This window comes from Vombatus ursinus, unplaced genomic scaffold (genome assembly GCF_900497805.2).
Source record: "Vombatus ursinus unplaced genomic scaffold, bare-nosed wombat genome assembly UNPS02014817.1, whole genome shotgun sequence".
NCBI lineage: Eukaryota > Metazoa > Chordata > Mammalia > Diprotodontia > Vombatidae > Vombatus > Vombatus ursinus.
This window is the reverse complement of record NW_020954595.1, coordinates 7,536,723-7,554,024: the sequence shown is the minus strand read 5'-3', so window position 1 is coordinate 7,554,024 and position 17,302 is coordinate 7,536,723. Positions and strand designations below refer to the sequence as shown.

The 17,302-nt window shown below is 40.6% G+C and overlaps 1 protein-coding gene across 6 annotated transcripts in view; it reads right to left on the bottom strand.

Moving 5' to 3' along the window:
- The window catches only part of SUGCT (succinyl-CoA:glutarate-CoA transferase), a 629,460-nt gene that overhangs the window by 597,359 nt on the left and 14,799 nt on the right, over positions 1 to 17,302 (bottom strand). For 5 of the 6 annotated variants that reach the window (XM_027835947.1, XM_027835950.1, XM_027835951.1 and 2 more), the window contains exons 2-5: positions 12,683 to 12,734; positions 12,502 to 12,575; positions 9,962 to 10,047; positions 8,565 to 8,615 (exon numbers count right to left, since the gene is read on the bottom strand). In XM_027835947.1, the coding sequence (XP_027691748.1) occupies positions 8,565 to 8,615; positions 9,962 to 10,047; positions 12,502 to 12,575; positions 12,683 to 12,734 (263 nt within the window). The remainder of the gene's footprint in view (positions 1 to 8,564; positions 8,616 to 9,961; positions 10,048 to 12,501; positions 12,576 to 12,682; positions 12,735 to 17,302) is intronic. The other variant, XM_027835949.1, reaches the window with a different exon arrangement.

Here is a 17,302-nt window from a genome sequence, read left to right as displayed (position 1 = left end):
AGAGAAGAACTCCTTAAAAAGTGAAATGGGCCAAATGGAAAAGGAGGTATAAAATCTAAAAGAAGAAAATAATCCATTAAAAATTATAATTGGGGGGCAGCTAGATGGCACAGTGGATAGAGCACTGGTCCTGGAATCAGGAGGATCTGAGTTCAAATCTGGCCTCAGACACATAACACGCGTTAGCTGTATGACTCTGGGCAAGTCACTTAACCCCAATTGCCTCACACAAAAAAAATTATAATTGGGCAAGTAGAAGCTAATGACTCTATGAGAAATTAAGAATCATTCAAATAGAAACAAAATAATGAAAAAATAGGTGAAAATGTAAAATACTTCATTGGTAAAACAACTGACCTGGAAAATAGATCCAGGAGAGACAATTTAAAAATCATTGGCTTACCTGAAAACCATGATGAAAAAAACAGCCTGGACAGTACCTTTCAGGAAATCATCAAGGAAAACTGCCCCAAGGTACTAGAACCAGAGGGTAAAATAGTCATCAAAAGAATCCACCCATCATCCCCTAAAGGAGATTCCAAATTGAAAACGCCAAGGAATATTGCAGCCAAATTCCAAAATTGCCAGGTCAAAGAGAAAATACTGCAAGCAGCCAGAAAGAAACAATTTAAATATCATGGAACCACAGTTAGGATTGCACAGGACCTTACAGCTTCTACATTAAAAGATCAGAGGGTGTGGAATACAATATTACAAAAGACAAAGGAGCTTGGATTACAACCAAGAATAAACTACCCAGTGAAAGTGAGCATAATCTTTCAGAGGAGGAGATGGATATTCAACAAAATAGAGGGTTTCCAAACCTTCCTGAAGAAAAGACCAGAGCTCAACAGAAAATTTTATCTTCAAATACAAGACTCAAGAGAGGCATAAAAAGGTAAACAGGAAAGGAAAAAAACAACACGTTATTAATAAAAGCAAATTGTTTACATCCCTACAAGGGAGGATGATGCTTGTAACTCTTGAAATCTGTATTGTTATTATGACATTTAGAGGGGGTATACATAGACAGAGGGCATGGGAATAAGTTGACTTTGATGTAATGATAAAAAATCAAAGTGATAGAAAGTATTTGTACTAGGAGAAGAGGAGAGGAGGAGACAGACAAGGATAAATTACATTACATGAAAAGGCACAAAAACCTATTATAGTAGAGGGAAAGAAGGGAGGGAGATGAGCATTGTTTGAACCTTACTCTCATTGGATTTGGATCAAAGAGGGAATAGCACAATCAGGTAGGTATAGAAATCTATCTTACCCAATAGGAACTAGGAGGGGAAAAGGAAAAGAAAAGGGAGGGAGTGAATAAAAGGGAGGCAAAAAGTAGTAATGGTAAAGGGGAAGAAAAAGGAGGGAGCTAATAGAAGGGAGGGCAGACTGAGAGAAGCAATGGTTGAAAGCAAAACTCTAGTGAGGAGGGAAAAGGAGAAAGGAGAGAGAAAAGCATAAATGGAGGTGGATGGGGAATAAGATGGAGAGAACGACACAGATAATATAATTGTAAATGTGAATGGGATGAACTCTCCCTTAAAATAGAAGAGGATAGCAGAGTGGATTAAAAACCATAATCCTACAATATATTGTTTACAAGAAACACATTTGAAGCAGAGGGATACACAGAGGGTAAAGGTAATAGACTGGAGTAGAATATATTAAGCTTCATCTGAAGTTAAAAAAAAAAGCAGGGGTAGCAATTCTGATCTCAAACAAAGCAAAAGCAAAAACAGATCTAATTAAAAGAGATAAGGAAGAAATTACATCTTGCTAAAAGGTACCATAGACAATGAAGTAATATCATTACTAAACATATATGCACCAAGTGGTATATCATTCAAATTCTTAGAGGAGAAGTTAAGAGGGTTACAGGAAGAAATACATAACAAAACTATACTAGTGGGGGACCTCAACATCCCCCTCCAGAACTAGATAAATATAACCACAAAATAAACAAGAAAGAAGTTAAGGAGATGAATAGAATTTTTTAAAAGTTAGATATGATTGACCTCTGGAGAAAACTGAATGGAGAGAGAAAGAAATATACTTTTTCTCAGTGGTACATGGCACCTACACAAAAATTGACCATGTATTAGGGCAGAAAAACCTCACAATGCAATGCAGAAAGGCAGAAATATTAAATGTACCTTTTTCAGATCATGATGCAATAAAAATTACATGTAATAAAGGGCCATGGAAAGACAGACTAAAAATTAATTGGAAACTAAATAATCTAATCCTAAAGAATGAATGGGTCCAACAACAAATCATAGAAACAATCAATAACTTCATCCAAGAGAATGACAATAATGAGACAACATACCAAAACTTATGGGATACAATGAAAGTGGTTCTTAGGGAAAGTTTTATATCTCTCAATGCTTATGTGAATAAAATAGAGAAAGAAGAGATCACCTAAAAAAGGTAAAAAAAAAAGAACAAGTTAAAAATTCCCAATTAAATACCAAATTAGAAATTCTGAGAAACCAAAAGAGAGATTAATAAAATTGAAATTAAGAAAACTATTGAACTAATAAATAAAATGAAGAGTTGGCTTTATGAAAAAACAATAAAATAGATAAACCAATTTAGTTTTTAAAAAAGAAAGAAGAAAACCAAATTATCAGCATCAAAAAAGAAAAGGGTGAATTCACCACTGGTGAAGAAGAAATCAAAATAATAATTAGAAGCTATTTTGCCCAACTGTATGCCAGCAAATTTGACAAGCTTAGTAAAATGGTTGAATATTTACAAAAATGTAAATTGTCCAGATTAAGGGAAGAGGAAATAAAATACTTAAATAACCCCATTTCAGAAAAAGAAATTGAACAAGCCATCAATGAACTCCCTAAGAAAAAATCTCCAGAGCCAGATGGATTTACATGTGAATTCTATCAAACATTTAAAAAAACAATTAATTTCAATACTACATAAACTATTTGGGAAAATAGGTGAAGAAGGAGTCCTACCAAATTCTTTTTATGATACAAATATGGTGCTGATATCTAATGCAGGAAGAGCCAAAACAGAGAAAGAAAATTATAGACCAATTTTCCTAATGAATATAGGTGCAAAAATTTTAAATAAAATATTAGCAAAGAGATTACAGCAACTCATCTCAAGGATAATACACTATGACCAGGTAGGATTTATACCAGGAATTCAGGAAGGGTTCAATATTAGAAAAATTATCAGCATAATTGACCATATCAACAACAAAACTAACAGAAATCATATAATTATCTCAATCGATGCAGAAAAAGCGTTTGACAAAATATAATATCCATTCCTATTAAAAACACTAGAGAGCATAGGAATAAATGGATTCTTCCTTAAAATGATTGGTAGCATCTATCTAAAACCATCAGCAAGCATTACATGTAATGGGGATAAGCTAGAAGCATTTCCAATAAAATTGGGGGTGAAACGTGGATGGCCATTATCACTACTGTTATTCAATATTGTAGTAGAAATGTTAGCTGTAGCAATAAGAGAAGAAAAAGAAATTGAAGGAATTAGAATAGACAAAGAAGAAACAAAGCTATCACTCTTTGCAGATGATATGAGGGTATACTTAGAGAATCCTAAAGAATCAAGTAAACAACTACTTGAATTAATAAACAACTTTCCCAAAGTTGCAGGATATAAAATAAACCCACATAAATCATTGGCATTTCTATACATTATTAATAAAGCCCAACAGCAAGAAATAGAAAGAGAAATTCCATTTAAGGTTACTGTAGATGTTATACAATATTTGAGAGTCTACCTGCCAAAATAAAACCAGGAACTATACAAACACAATTACAAAACACTTTTCACACAAATAAAATCATATCTAAATAATTAGAAAAATATTAGTTGCTCATGAGTAGGCTGAGCTAATATAATAAAAATGACAATTCTACCTAAATTAATTTACTTATTTAGTGCCATGCAAATCAAACTACCAAAAAAAATCATTTTATAGAGCTAGAAAAAAAACAGTAACAAAATTCATCTGAAAGAACAAAAAGTCCAGAATATCAAAGGAACAAATGAAAAGAAATGCAAGGGAAGGTGGCCTAGCTGTACCAGATCTTAAATTGTATTATAAAGCAGCAATCATGAAAACTACTTGGTACTGGCTAAGAAATAGTGGTGGATAGGTTAGGTATGTAAGACACAATAGTCAATAACTATAATAACCTACTATTTGACTAACCCAAAGACCCCAGCTTCTGGTATAAGAACATATAATTTAACAAAAACTGCTTGGAAAACTGGAAAATAATATGGCAGAAACTAGGCAAAGATCAACATCTTACACCCTATACCAAGATAAAGTCAAAATGGGTACATGATTTAGATATAAAGACTGATACTATAAGCAAATTAGGAGAGCAAGGAATAGTTTACCTATCAGATCTATGGAGAAGGGAAGGATTTAGGACCAAACAAGAGATAGAGAACATTATGAAATGCAAAATGGATGACTTTGATTACATTGAATTGAAAGGTTTTTGCACAAACAAAGTCAATGCAACCAAGATTAGAAGGGAAGTAGAAAGCTGGGAAATAATTTTTACAGCCACTGTCTCTGATAAAGGCCTCATTTCTAAAATATATAGAGAACTGAGTCAAATTTATAAGAGTACAAGTCATTTCCCCATTGATAAATGGTTAAATGATATAAATAGGCAGCTTTCAGAGGAAGAAATTAAAGCTATCTATAGTCACATGAAAAAATGCTCTAAATCACTATTGATTAGAGAAATGCAAATCAAAACAACTCTGAGGTACCACATCACACCTATCAGATTAGCTAACGTGACAAAACAGGAAAAAAATAAATGTTGGAGAAGATGTAGGAACACTAACGCACTGCTGGTGGAGTTGTGAACTGATCCAGCCATTCTGGAAAGCAATTTGGAACTATGCCCAAAGGGCTATTAAATTGTGCATACCTTTTGACCCAGCAATAGCACTTCTAGGTCTGTATCCCAAAGAGATTGTAAAAATGGGAAAAGGACCCACATGTACAAAAATATTTATAGCAGCTCTTTCTGTGGTGGCCAAGAATTGGAAATTGAGGGGATGCTCATCAATTGGAGAATGACTGACCAAGCTGTGGTGTATGAATGTAATAGAATATTATTGTTCCATAAGAAATGATGAGCAGGCGGACTTCAGAAGAGCCTGGAAAGACTTATATGAATTGATGCTGAGTGAAGTGAGCAGAACCAGGAGAACACTGTACACAGTAACAGCCACACTGGGTGATGACTGACTTTAATAGACTTGGCTCTTCACAGCAGTGCAAGGATCTAAGACAGCTCCAAAAGATTCACGATGGAAAATGCTGTCCACCTCCAGGGAAAGAACTGTGGAGTCTGAATGCAGATGGAAGCAGACTGTTTGATCTCCTTTCCTTTTGTTGTTTTGCTTTATTTCTTCTTTCTCATGGTTCTTCCCATTAGTTCTAATTCTTCTTTACATCAGGACTAACTAGAAATACGCTTGATATGAATGTATAAGTAGAGCCTACTTCAGATTGCATGCCGTCTTGGGGAGGGAGAACGAGAAAGAGAGGGAGAAAATTTAAAACTCGGGGCAGCTAGGTGGCGCAATGGATAGAGCACCAGCCCTGGAGTCAGGAAGACCTGAGTTCAAATCTGGCCTCAGATACTTGACACTTACTAGCTGTGTGACCCTGGGCAAGTCACTTAACCCCATTGCCTAGGGAAAAAATAAAATAAAAAAAAATTTTTAAAAACCAACAACAAGAAGAAAATTTAAAATTCAAAATCTTATGGACATGAATGTTGAAAACTAAAAATAAATAAATAAATTTTTTAAAAAGTGAGGTGTCCCAAAAGTCTTAACGCAGTTTTAAGCTTTTATAGCTTAAGCTTCAATACCTATTAAAGCTTAAAACTGCACTGAGACTTTTGGGACACCCTGTATAAATGTCCCTTATTGTTGTTGTTGTAGTTGTTACTGTTATTCTTGTAATATTACAAAATGCTCTCCTTAAATTATTTCTCCCCATTAGAAGGCAAGCTCCTTAAGAGAAGAAATTGTTTCATTCTTTGTCTTCATAGCTGCAGCACCTAGCATAGTCCCTGGCACATAGGAGGAGCTTTAAAAATGTTATTTTTGTTGGGCCTCACAACAATCCTGTCAAGTAGATCCTATAGGTATTATTATTCCCATTTGACATATGATAAAACTGAGGCTCAAAAAGGTTGACTAATTTGCCCAGGGATGGGAAGGGGAAAATGTTTAAGTGTCAGAGACAGGATTAGAATCCAGGTCCTGACACAGAGTGCAAAGCTCTCTTTACATACAGCCTGTGTGGCTTCATTGATGAACAGCATCCAAGTCAATCAATCAGGTCTTTATTCAGTGCTTGCTCTGTGCCAGGCACTATGTTATAAGCATTGGGAATACAAAGAAAAAAAAAGAGTCCTTCCCTTGAGAAGCTAACACTCTAATACGCAGTGCTTACATTTCATCTATAAAATGGGATAATAACAGCACTGCCTCCCAGGGCTGTGACAAAGATAAAATGAGATCATTTTTATAGGGCATTTTGCAAATCTTAAAGCCTTATGTAAATGCTAGCTACTGTCATCATCAATATTATTATTATTCACAAGGGGGACTGGACTTCTGCCAGACCCCAGAGCTTAGGCCAGGGGCAATGGGAAGCCAGTTCCAAAGAGTAAAATCAAGCTCTTTGCAGTCCAAAGATCCTGTCGCAAAGGAGAATGGGCTGCCTTTTGAGGTGGGAGGGTGGGGTTCCTCGGAGGTCTTCAAGCAGACCCTAGATGGCCACATGCAGGGAACACAACAGCTGGGAATCCTTTCGGGAACTGATGTCCAGGAATGTTTTAGGGTTAGAAAGAAAAGGATTTAGAAGAGGAGATAATAGAAAGAAGGGGGTTCATTTGTAATAATAACTTATTTAAATGTCACAATAATTAATAATGATAATAATAGTAATAGTTATATAGTACCTACTCTGTGCCGGGCACTGTACTAAGTGCTTTACAATTATTATTTCATTTGATCTTTACAACAACTATCATAATCTATTATTATGCTATTTTTGTTTCCATTTTACAGTTGAGGAAACTGAGACACAGGTTCAATGACTTGCCCACGGTCCCACAGCCAGTGACTATATAGGACTGGATTTGAACTCAGGTCTTCCTGACTCCAGGCCCAGCCCTCTATCCACTGAACCATCCAGCTGCTCACTAAGTATAGCTTCCTCTGTTCCATGTTAAGGGAGAAACCAATGTCAATAAATATAATTAGAACCTGAGTATAAAATAAAATCCAGCAAATTCCAAGCTGCATGGTTCTACATCTGCTTATATATTGTCTGAATTGACACAGCAGGACAAGCATCAAAGATTGTGTTACACTTTGCAAACCTTAAAGCATTGTGTAAACATGTGCAATAATTACGTCAGTGGATTCAGACCATGAATATGAAGATTAAATTAAGGAAGTCTGCATTCCCTCTTCTTGCCTGGTCCTGCAAGTTCAGAAGCTAAAGCGAGCAGCAGAGCAAGGATGCTGAGATTGACACTGATGTCGATACTGACATGGATGCCGATAGTGACCCTAATGTGGATACTGACCCTGATGCTGACACTGACACTGATGCTGATATTGACACTGATGTCGATACTGACGCGGATGCCGATAGTGACCCTAATGTGGATACTGACCCTCATGCTGACACTGACACTGATGCTGATATTGACACTGATGCTGCTTTACTGATGCTGACTGGTGGATGCTGGCACTGTTGCTGAGGGGAAGCATTGGTCTTTAAGCACACATGGAAATAAGTGAGGTTCTTCATCATCTCCAGCTATTTATTATCCATTTCAATAGTTAAAGAATGGTGTGGCATAGTGGATTGAGAGTTAGTCTTGGAACTAGGAAGACCTAGGTTCAAGTCCAGCTCCAGATGCATCCTGGTTCTGTGAGGCTAGGTAACTCACCCATTCTACGCCCTAAGAAACTCTCTAAGGCTCTCACATGTGGCACAGGGACTAACCCGCTTTTGCATAAGGCATTTCCTTTTCTAGAGGTTCCCTGTATTAACAAAGTCAGTCTAATCCTTATTCTAATCTCCTCGAGTTGAATTCGCTTGGAGTCAGGAATGGAAGACTGGAGGGAGAGAGCTGCATCTCTCCTTACCCCAGCCAGGCAGATGCACAGGTCTCGGGACTCTCTCAGTCCATGCGGTTTTGTGGCGGTGGTCATTGTTATTGGAGGGACTTTGCTTTGTTATTTCTCACCCCCTTCATCCAGCAAAGGAGATTTTCAAAGTCAGCAGAGTCATCTTGGAATTGTGAGAATGATTCAAACCAGAAAGGCATCGCATCTAAAAGCCCCACACTCGCTTTGCCTTGGAATGCATTTGGCAGTTACACCCTTCGATAGTCTTTTCCAGAAACAGAACGCTGCCCTGTCGTGATCAGCTAGAAATAAAGCCGGTCTATAACCCGCTGCCCCATCTCCACATCCTGCAGAGCGCCCCCTACCTTTCTGATGATCTGCACCCCCTTCGGATCCTTGATATTGACCGCGATGCTCTGAAGAGACAATGCAACGATCCATCGGTCAGAACGGGGACAATCCGCTGAGCTGTGCCCTGAGCCGGGACATTCTGCTTACAGCTCCCTGTCTGACAAGTGACCTATTCTTCCCCTAAAACTTAAAACCCTTTTTTTACCAAATTCATGGCAATTAGAATGTGTCAAGATAGGTTTTTCTTTTGGACCAGACCTTTGATTTCATTAGTGTGGTGATTTCATTGTCTCCCTTTACCAGTGATATGATCTACCACACTCTGAAAGTTGACTGGGGCAATAAGAGGTTAAGTGACTTGTCCAAGGTAATACAGCCGGAAGCGAATAAGGAAGCACTTGAGTTCCGTCCTTTCTGGATCTGAAGTCTGTTCCCTCCCCAAGGCACCACATTGTCTGTACATCATGCTGGCTTATTAGCAAGTTAGAGTAAGGTTTATATAATTATATTATTATTTATATTTTAAAGTTATAGTATTCTTTATATTACTGTATTGAGTATTCTACAAATGGCTGCCCTGCCTATTAGCCAAGAGACAACAACATTAATGATTTAGGTAAGACCACCCTCTTGCATTCTAGAAAGGAAGATTAGTCAGGTCCAGAGTATGCCGGACATGCCTCAGAAACCCAAGGCAGGATCAAATATAGAACATACACTTAAAAATGTCTTGATGAGTGAGATGGTGTCATGGAATTGGGAGTCAGAGGGCCTGGGTTCAAATCCTGACATTCCTACTTTGGATCACATGCTAGCAGATTTAAACCTGCCTGGAAGGAACCTAGAAGAGTTGAGTCATTCTTCTGATGAGGAAACTGAGGCCCAGAAAGGTCATCTAGCTGGTAAGTGTCTGAGACAGGATTGGAATCCAGGTCCCGACTCCAAATTCTGTGCCCTTTGCACTAAGCCTCTTACTCCTTATCACCTACATAGTCTTGGGCGACTCACTGGCCTCAGTTTCCTTTTCTGTAAAATAAGAGGGGTAAGCTAGATGACCACTAAGGTTCCTTCCAGTTCTAGATGTGTGAGCCCATTTCTGGATAGGAACTCTCAATTCTTCCCCTAATTTAAGGTTTTAAACTAGAACAAAAAAAATTTACATTCATCTGGCAATTCTATTTATATATGAAGAGTGACTGAGGCTGTATAATCTTGAGCAAGTCCCTTTACCTCTCTGTGCCTCTGTTCCCAAATCTGTAAAATAAAGGGGTTGGACTGGATAATCTCAGAGTCCCTTGCCATCCTGAGGTTCTATGATTCTCCATAAAAATATTCTAGTAAGGCAGATTTCATTATCTTAAATTCATTCTTATGAGGGGAAAAAGCCAAATAAAGCATCCCCTTTGCTTACCTTTTTATTTCGGTTAACACTGAGGAAATAAGTACTCTCTGATCCCACAAAAGGTGGTCCCCAACTTCGAGTATCATCACCAGCTCCTAGAAATCAGAGCAGCCTTCTCATGATTTCTGGCATTTTACCTGAAAACACCCGAACGCCCTTCCAGCCCGGGACAAGCACTGCCCTCTAGGCTTCCTAGAGACCTTGTAGGCATTGGATTAGAGAAATGGAACCAGCTGAGCCCAATGGCCCAGCTCCGGCTTCTTCTCTCACTGCAATGCTTCAAGGGACTGGAATTTATTTAATCAGTGTGAGCCCTCCTCCTGCTGATTTGATTCCACTAAATCCAACAAGCATCAGTTAAGCACCTACTATATTCCAGGAACTAAGCTAGGCACTGACATAACCAAGACAAAATCAAAGCAATCTCTCCCCTCAGGGAGCTTCCCTTCTTCACTAAAGTCAAACATGAAAATATAAAAATCAAGTCAATAAGCAAATCAACAAGCATTTATTAAGCATGACTATGGACTGAGAATACAAAGAAAAGCAAAAAAAAAGGGAAAGAAGGAAGGGAGGGAGAAGGGAGGGAGGAGAGAGGAAGAGAGCACAGGAAGGAGGGAGGGAGGAAGGGAAGGAGGAAGGGAGAGAGGAGGGAGAGAGGGAGGGAGGGAGGAAGGAAGGAAGGGAGGAAGGAAGGAAGGAAAGAAGGAAGGGAGAGAGGAAGGAAGGAAGGAAAGAAGGAAGGAAGGAAGAGAGGAAGGAAGGAAGGAAAGAAAAGAAGGAAGGGAAGGAGGAAGGAAAGAAGGAAGAAAGGAAGGGAGAGAGGAAGGGAGGAAGGAAGGAAGGGAGAAAGGAAGGAAGGAAGAGAGGAAGGAAAGAAGGAAGGAAGGGAGAAAGGAAGGAAGGAAGGGAGGAAGGAAGGAAGGAAAGAAGGAAGGGAGAGAGGAAGGAAGGAAGGAAAGAAGGAAGGAAGGAAGAGAGGAAGGAAGGAAGGAAAGAAAAGAAGGAAGGGAAGGAGGAAGGAAAGAAGGAAGAAAGGAAGGGAGAGAGGAAGGGAGGAAGGAAGGAAGGGAGAAAGGAAGGAAGGAAGAGAGGAAGGAAAGAAGGAAGGAAGGAAGGGAGAAAGGAAGGAAGGAAGGGAGGGAGGAAGGAAGGAAGGAAGGAAAGAAGGGAGGGAAGGAGGAAGGAAGGGAGGGGGGAGGGAGGGATGTTGTTGACAAATGAAAAAGATCATGAACCACATAAGCTGAGCCTTTCCAGGCATTTTTTCCATATGATCATTGGTTTTGAGCTGGAAGGGACCTTAGAGGTCACCCATTTTACAGCTGATGAAATTCTAAGGGACTCATTGAAGATCTTACAGTCAGTCATTTCCAGGCACTCTGTCCTCTGCACCACTCCCTGTGCACTGATTTCATCAGGCCTTACCCTCCTAAGGTCACTCCCTGGAACAAATCCTCTAATGTCCGAGTAGGCGAATTGTTTTTGAGGAAAACTTTCTTAGGGATCGTTTTCACAAAACTTTGCACATTGTACACATTAATGAATGTTTATTGAATCCAAAATAAGAAAAGGAAAAATCTGTGTGTTTAGAAAAGTAAAAGAAAAAGGAGAGCAAGGTTCTGTTGGAAAGGGTTGTTAATCTTCACCCATTTTTTCTGGTCCAATGCATTGTGCTAGAATAGCTCCTTCTGGCTCCTCGCTCTTACTTGGCTTACTCTTTCATCCTTCCTTTCTCTTCTTTCTTCTTTTCCTTCTTCCTTCTTTTCCTCTCTCCTCCTCTCCTCTCTTCTCCTCATCTATTCTATCATCTTTTCTCTTTTCTCCTCTTCTTTTCCTTCTTTCTTATCCTCTTTTCGTCTCCTCTATTCTATCATCTCTCCTCTTTTCTCCTCTTTTCTTCGTTCACTCTTTGACCTCTTCTCCGCTCTTACTCTTCTCCTCTTCCTTTTTTTTTTTTTTTTGCAAGGCAATTGGGGTTAAGTGACTTGCCCAGGGTCACACAGTTAATGAGTGTCAAGTGTCTTGTCTGAGACTGGATTTGAACTCAGGTCCTCCTGACTTCAGGGCCAGTGCTCTATGTACTGCGCCACCTACCTGCCCCTCTTCCTTTCTTTCTTGCCCTATTTTCCCTGCCTCTCCCCTGCTTCTCCCAAGGGTCACAGGGATATTCCCAGATTAGCTAAGGATTCTTCCTCTTTCCAGTAGTCAGCTGCCAAGGCCTGGTTTCTGATCGGAGGCTGGAGGCCCAGGCTCAGTCCTAACTCTTGGCACATCTGCTCTCTGCTCTGCACTCTATTCCCAGGGCCCTTGCCCAGACCTTGGTTTGGGGCTGGGTACTTAAGTTTCCTCCCAAACCCTGACCCTTGGCACCTCAGAGGGTGAGGGAGGTCAAGGCTGGTCTCCAAGTCAGGGGAGGAAGGGCAGCACTACAGGTCCTTTGTCTTCCCACTTCTAAAACATTAACAAAAAGGTGTGGACAAGCCACGCAAAGAGCTGATGTGTTACCGACAATATTTATTCATTAATAAAAACACAGGAACCATTACCTGGTCGTTCCACCTTAATCACCTCGGCTCCAAGGTCTCCTAAGTTCATAGTGGCAAAAGGTCCTGCCAGTACTCTGCAACATTTAACATGGACAAATAAATTCATTGCCTGCCAGCAAAAAGCCCACTTGCTATTTCTCCTCAAAACTGGCCACCCCAAACTGGACACATGGAGACAAACCTGGTCAGATCCAGAATTTTCACACCATCCAGGGGCTTCACATTGTCAGTATCTAGAAAAAAAATACCAAAAGAAGACTTTTTTTCTTGGCCTTCTACATAATATTCATTTCAAATTACCCCCTCAGGAAATTAGGACAGAGGTGGGGGACAGGGAGCAGTCTTTCTAATAGTATTTTAGATAACTTCAAAGGCTAAAAAACAATTGTTGCTGCCATCTCCCTGAAAAATGTGTCCGTTTGGCATTTAAAACCTAAAGCTTCCAAGAGCCAAGACATGAATGAGCCATGGGACACAATGATAATCAGTATTTTTATGGAGTAATTTTGTGTAATTTTTTTTAGCCTGTGCAAGACACAGGGGATACTTGGGCACAACAGGCCCAAGTACACTAAAGATGTTGACCTGATGAGCCAACGAGGGAGAGGGTCCAACGACCCAAACCAGTGGGAGACACAAAACACAAAGCCCGACTCTAGGGGGAGGAAGAGAAGGAAAGAAGGAAGGAAGGAAGGGAGAAAGGAAGGAAGGAAGGAAGGGAGGAAGGAAGGAAGGAAGGAAGGAAGGGAGGAAGGAAGGAAGGAAGGGAGAAAGGAAGGAAGGGAGGGGGGAGGGAGGGATGTTGTTGACAAATGAAAAAGATCATGAACCACATAAGCTGAGCCTTTCCAGGCATTTTTTCCATATGATCATTGGTTTTGAGCTGGAAGGGACCTTAGAGGTCACCCATTTTACAGCCTGTCACAAAGTGACAGGCTAGGCACCCTAAAACTACAATGGGGCAAACCAGTGTAAACAGTACAGTTCTAGGTGTCTGCAATTTGGAAATAAAGAATGAAAAAAAATGCAAATAAAATGAAACTGAACTCTGTGATAACAATGACCAAGCTCAGGTCCTGGAGAAGAGATGAAACCCACCTCCACTGAAAAGGTGGGGGGCTCTGGGTATGGAATGCTGCAAACACAGTTGATAATATTGGTTGGTTTAGCAACAGATTTTTTCTTTCACTTTGCTACTAAGGAAAGCTCTCTGGGTAAGGGAAAAGAGACGTATTCAGAAAAGTATTTAATATAAAATCAAACATAACGTGATACAAAAATCAATGAAACCATTACATTATTTATGCTTAACCACATCCAGAGAGAAAATTAATTGTTCGACTTCTTTGAAGTCCTTAAGAACTCTGAGCAGTTCAATGACCAAGCATGATTCCTGACGACCACAGACGAGCCGTGCTAACCACTTCCGAATGGAAGGAGGTGAGAGATTCAAGATTCAGAATGAGACATACATCTTTGGACACGGACAACATGGGGATTTGTTTTGGTGACTACCTCTAAAGGTATAAATAAACGTATATCTCCATTTTGAATTCGTAGATATGTTCATGTGTACATTTGCATATATATGTACCTACGTATGTGTATATTGTTGTTCAGTCATGCCCACTCTTTGTGACCCCATGGACCTTAGCACGCCAGGCCCTTCTAACCTCCACTCTCTCTCGAATTCTGTCCAGCTTCATGGTTGTGGCTTCCATGAGGCTATCTATTCATCTCATCGTCTGCTGTCGTCTTTCCTTGCCTTCAGCATATGTGTGTGCACATATAATTTATCCATAATTTTGCCTAAAGGCAGCTAGGTGGCACAGTAGATAATAGAGCATTGGGCTTGGAGTCAGGAAGAGTTCAAATCTGGCCTCAAACACTAACTGTGTGACCCTAGACAAATCACTTAACCTCTGCCTGCCTCAGTTTGCTCAACTGTAAAATGGGGAGAATAGTAGTACCTGCCTCAAAGGGTTGCTTTGAATATTAAATGAGGTAATATTTGTAAAAAAGTGTTGAGCACAGCACTTGACACATAATAATTGGCCCGTAATAAATGCTTGTTTTCTCCTCTTTCCCTTTATTTGTTAGAAAGGTTTTGCTTTTCTTTTTTCATTTGGGAGGGGAGAAGTAAAAGGAAGAAAACATAAATGTTTGGTAATTGGAAAAAGTAAAATAAAAGTTACATTGAATAGAACGTGGAATCCCCATCAAAGAAATCGATCAGAAAAGCAGTCCCATGGCAGCCCATTCGCTCACTTAGGAGGGATCACCAACTGTAATAGGAGGTAAATCTCCTCCACGGGGAGGGGGTGGGTGTCACAAAGGTAACCCCAAGTTTTAGAGTCTGGGGGCCCAGCACAGCGGCAGGGTGGCAGCAGGGTCTTAAAGAGGCAAGAGGTAGTGTACATGATCCCAAAGCTGGACGATCACTAGAGATGTCCAAGACACAATAGGGGGGAGCAAAAGACCTAGCCTTTGCCCTCCACTATTACTGCGAATCATTCGGACAGTGCAAGGCCAGTGGGACAGGAGGCAGCCTCTCTAGGAGAAGGGAATTGTAATCCCAGCTGTGGACAAGTCCCCCGTCCTTTAGGGTAGGCTGATATATCTGCATGACCGTAGAGGCCTCGGGTAGTAAAACTGGGATTCCCCAAAACGGAGGTGGTTGCCTACCCAGCGACCCCATGGTATTTCTCTCGGGGCAGTCCAATCCACAGGGCAGTACCATAAGGCTCCGTACATGTATGAGTCTCTTGGCTAAAAGAGGGACTCAATGAAAGGTTGAAAGATCAATCTCTTGGGGCAATCTCAAGCTCATTTCCCTTCCTAGGAGAGTCAAGAACACAAGGGGAATCCTGTGAGTATAGTGGACTTTAGGACCCTGGGGCAAGCCAGATTCACGAGGGAAAAGGAGGATAACTGTATTAAGTATTCATGGGCTGTTGGGAATCCTTGATAGGTTTTACTTGAATTTGCTTATTACAAGGGTTTTGTGTTTTCTTTCCTAATCAGCTGGGTAGAAAAAAGAAAAAGGAAGAAAAAAAGAGAAATGCTTGACAGTTGTGGAAAAAATAACCGACAAAACATGCTTATTGTTGATGTTAAGGTTCTCTTGAGAGATTCATTGAGTCAGCCCTCCAGACTCCAGACTCCTGTGCTGCCCCTTTTAGGTATTGCAGAGCTCTGTAGAGATGTGCTCAACATCAGATCAAAGTATCCTCACCAGGGAGCATCACCTAGCCCTGTTCAGGTGCCCTCGGTCTTCCTGGGCAGCTAAGTGGTACAGCTGATAGAATCTGGAGTAGAAAGGGTCTGGGATCAGGAAGATTCATCTTCCCGAGTTCAAAGCTGGCCTCAGACACTTACTAGCTGTGTGACCCTGGGTAAGTTACCTAACCCTACTGGCCTCAGCTTCCTGGTCTGTAAAATGAACTGGAAAAGGATTTGGTAAACCACTCCGGGATTTCTGCCAAGAAAACCCAGAATGGGCTTGGACACAACTGAAGCAAGTGAAAAATAACAAATGCATCTTTCACTACTACCATGCAGGTTACTCGGTCACACACTAGGTCTTTTACTCTAACACAATATAAACTGCTTGAGAGATGGGACTGCTTCATTTCTGGCTTGTATCCTCACTGCATCCTACATACAGTAGGCATTTAATAAATACACGTTGGCTGGTTGGGTGTTTCCTGCCACAGCCAACTGCTCAGAAGAAGCTGCTGGGCCACATTCCCAGAATTCCACCCTCGGGGCTTCCCCCTCCCCTACCTCCTCTCCCCCTCCCCCCCCCGGGGGGGGGGGCCCTGTAGCAGCCACAGCCTTTGGTGTTTTTAGGTCAGCTTTCCTTCCCAAAGCTGGCTACGCAAAACCCAGAGGGTGAACTTTACCCAGGCTCTTAGCTGGAGAGCAAGAAGATAAGACAAGTAAAGTAATGATAAACATTTACTTGAAAAACTGTATTTGTATTGAAAGAAATATTTACAAGTTTGGCCATCAGTATTTTTATGGAGTAGTTTTGTTAGCCTGTGCAAAGAGCTCTCATTGGACTTAAAACTGGAGAAGCAACTAAGACTCGTCTTGCACAACTCTTTCATTTTATTGATGAGAGAAGTGAGGCTCAGAGAAGATAAGGGACTTGTTCAGGGTCATCTAGCTAGTAGGGAGAAACATTGGGATTTGAACCCACATCCTACTAATTGCAAAGCCACAGCTGCTCCCATGACAGCTGGCCTCTCAAACTGGGCCCTTCCTGGGAGAAAACAGTCTGACTTCTTTTCCAACCCAATCCAATCTATAGAAATAATGGGTTTTTTTTTTTTAAATCTATTTGAAAAGGTCTATGTTTAGTACTTTAATTCTGAGATAGCGTAGAGCAGAGGTGGGGAACCTTCGGCCTCCAGGCCCCTTTGGGGCCACACTTGAGGACCTAGAGGGCCACATGTAGCCTCGAAGTCAAAGGTTCCTCACCCCTAGCCTAGAGAAGGCTTTCAGGTCAGAGTAGAATATATTTTAGTTTGTGGTACATGCATAAGAAAAAGTACTGATGTCAAATATGATATCTTGAATGGTTCTCATAAAGATTAATGCAATCTCAGTACACCTAGTTTTCTGCTTAGCCTAGAGTTGAATACGATGTTCTCTTCCTGGGTAGGAAAGAGAAAGATAGAGACAGCGAGAGAGAGGGGGAGAGAGAGACAGAGACAGACAGACAGAGGAAGAGAGACAGAGACAGAAAGAGACAGAGACACAGAGAAAGTGAGACAGAGACAAGAGAGATAGAGAC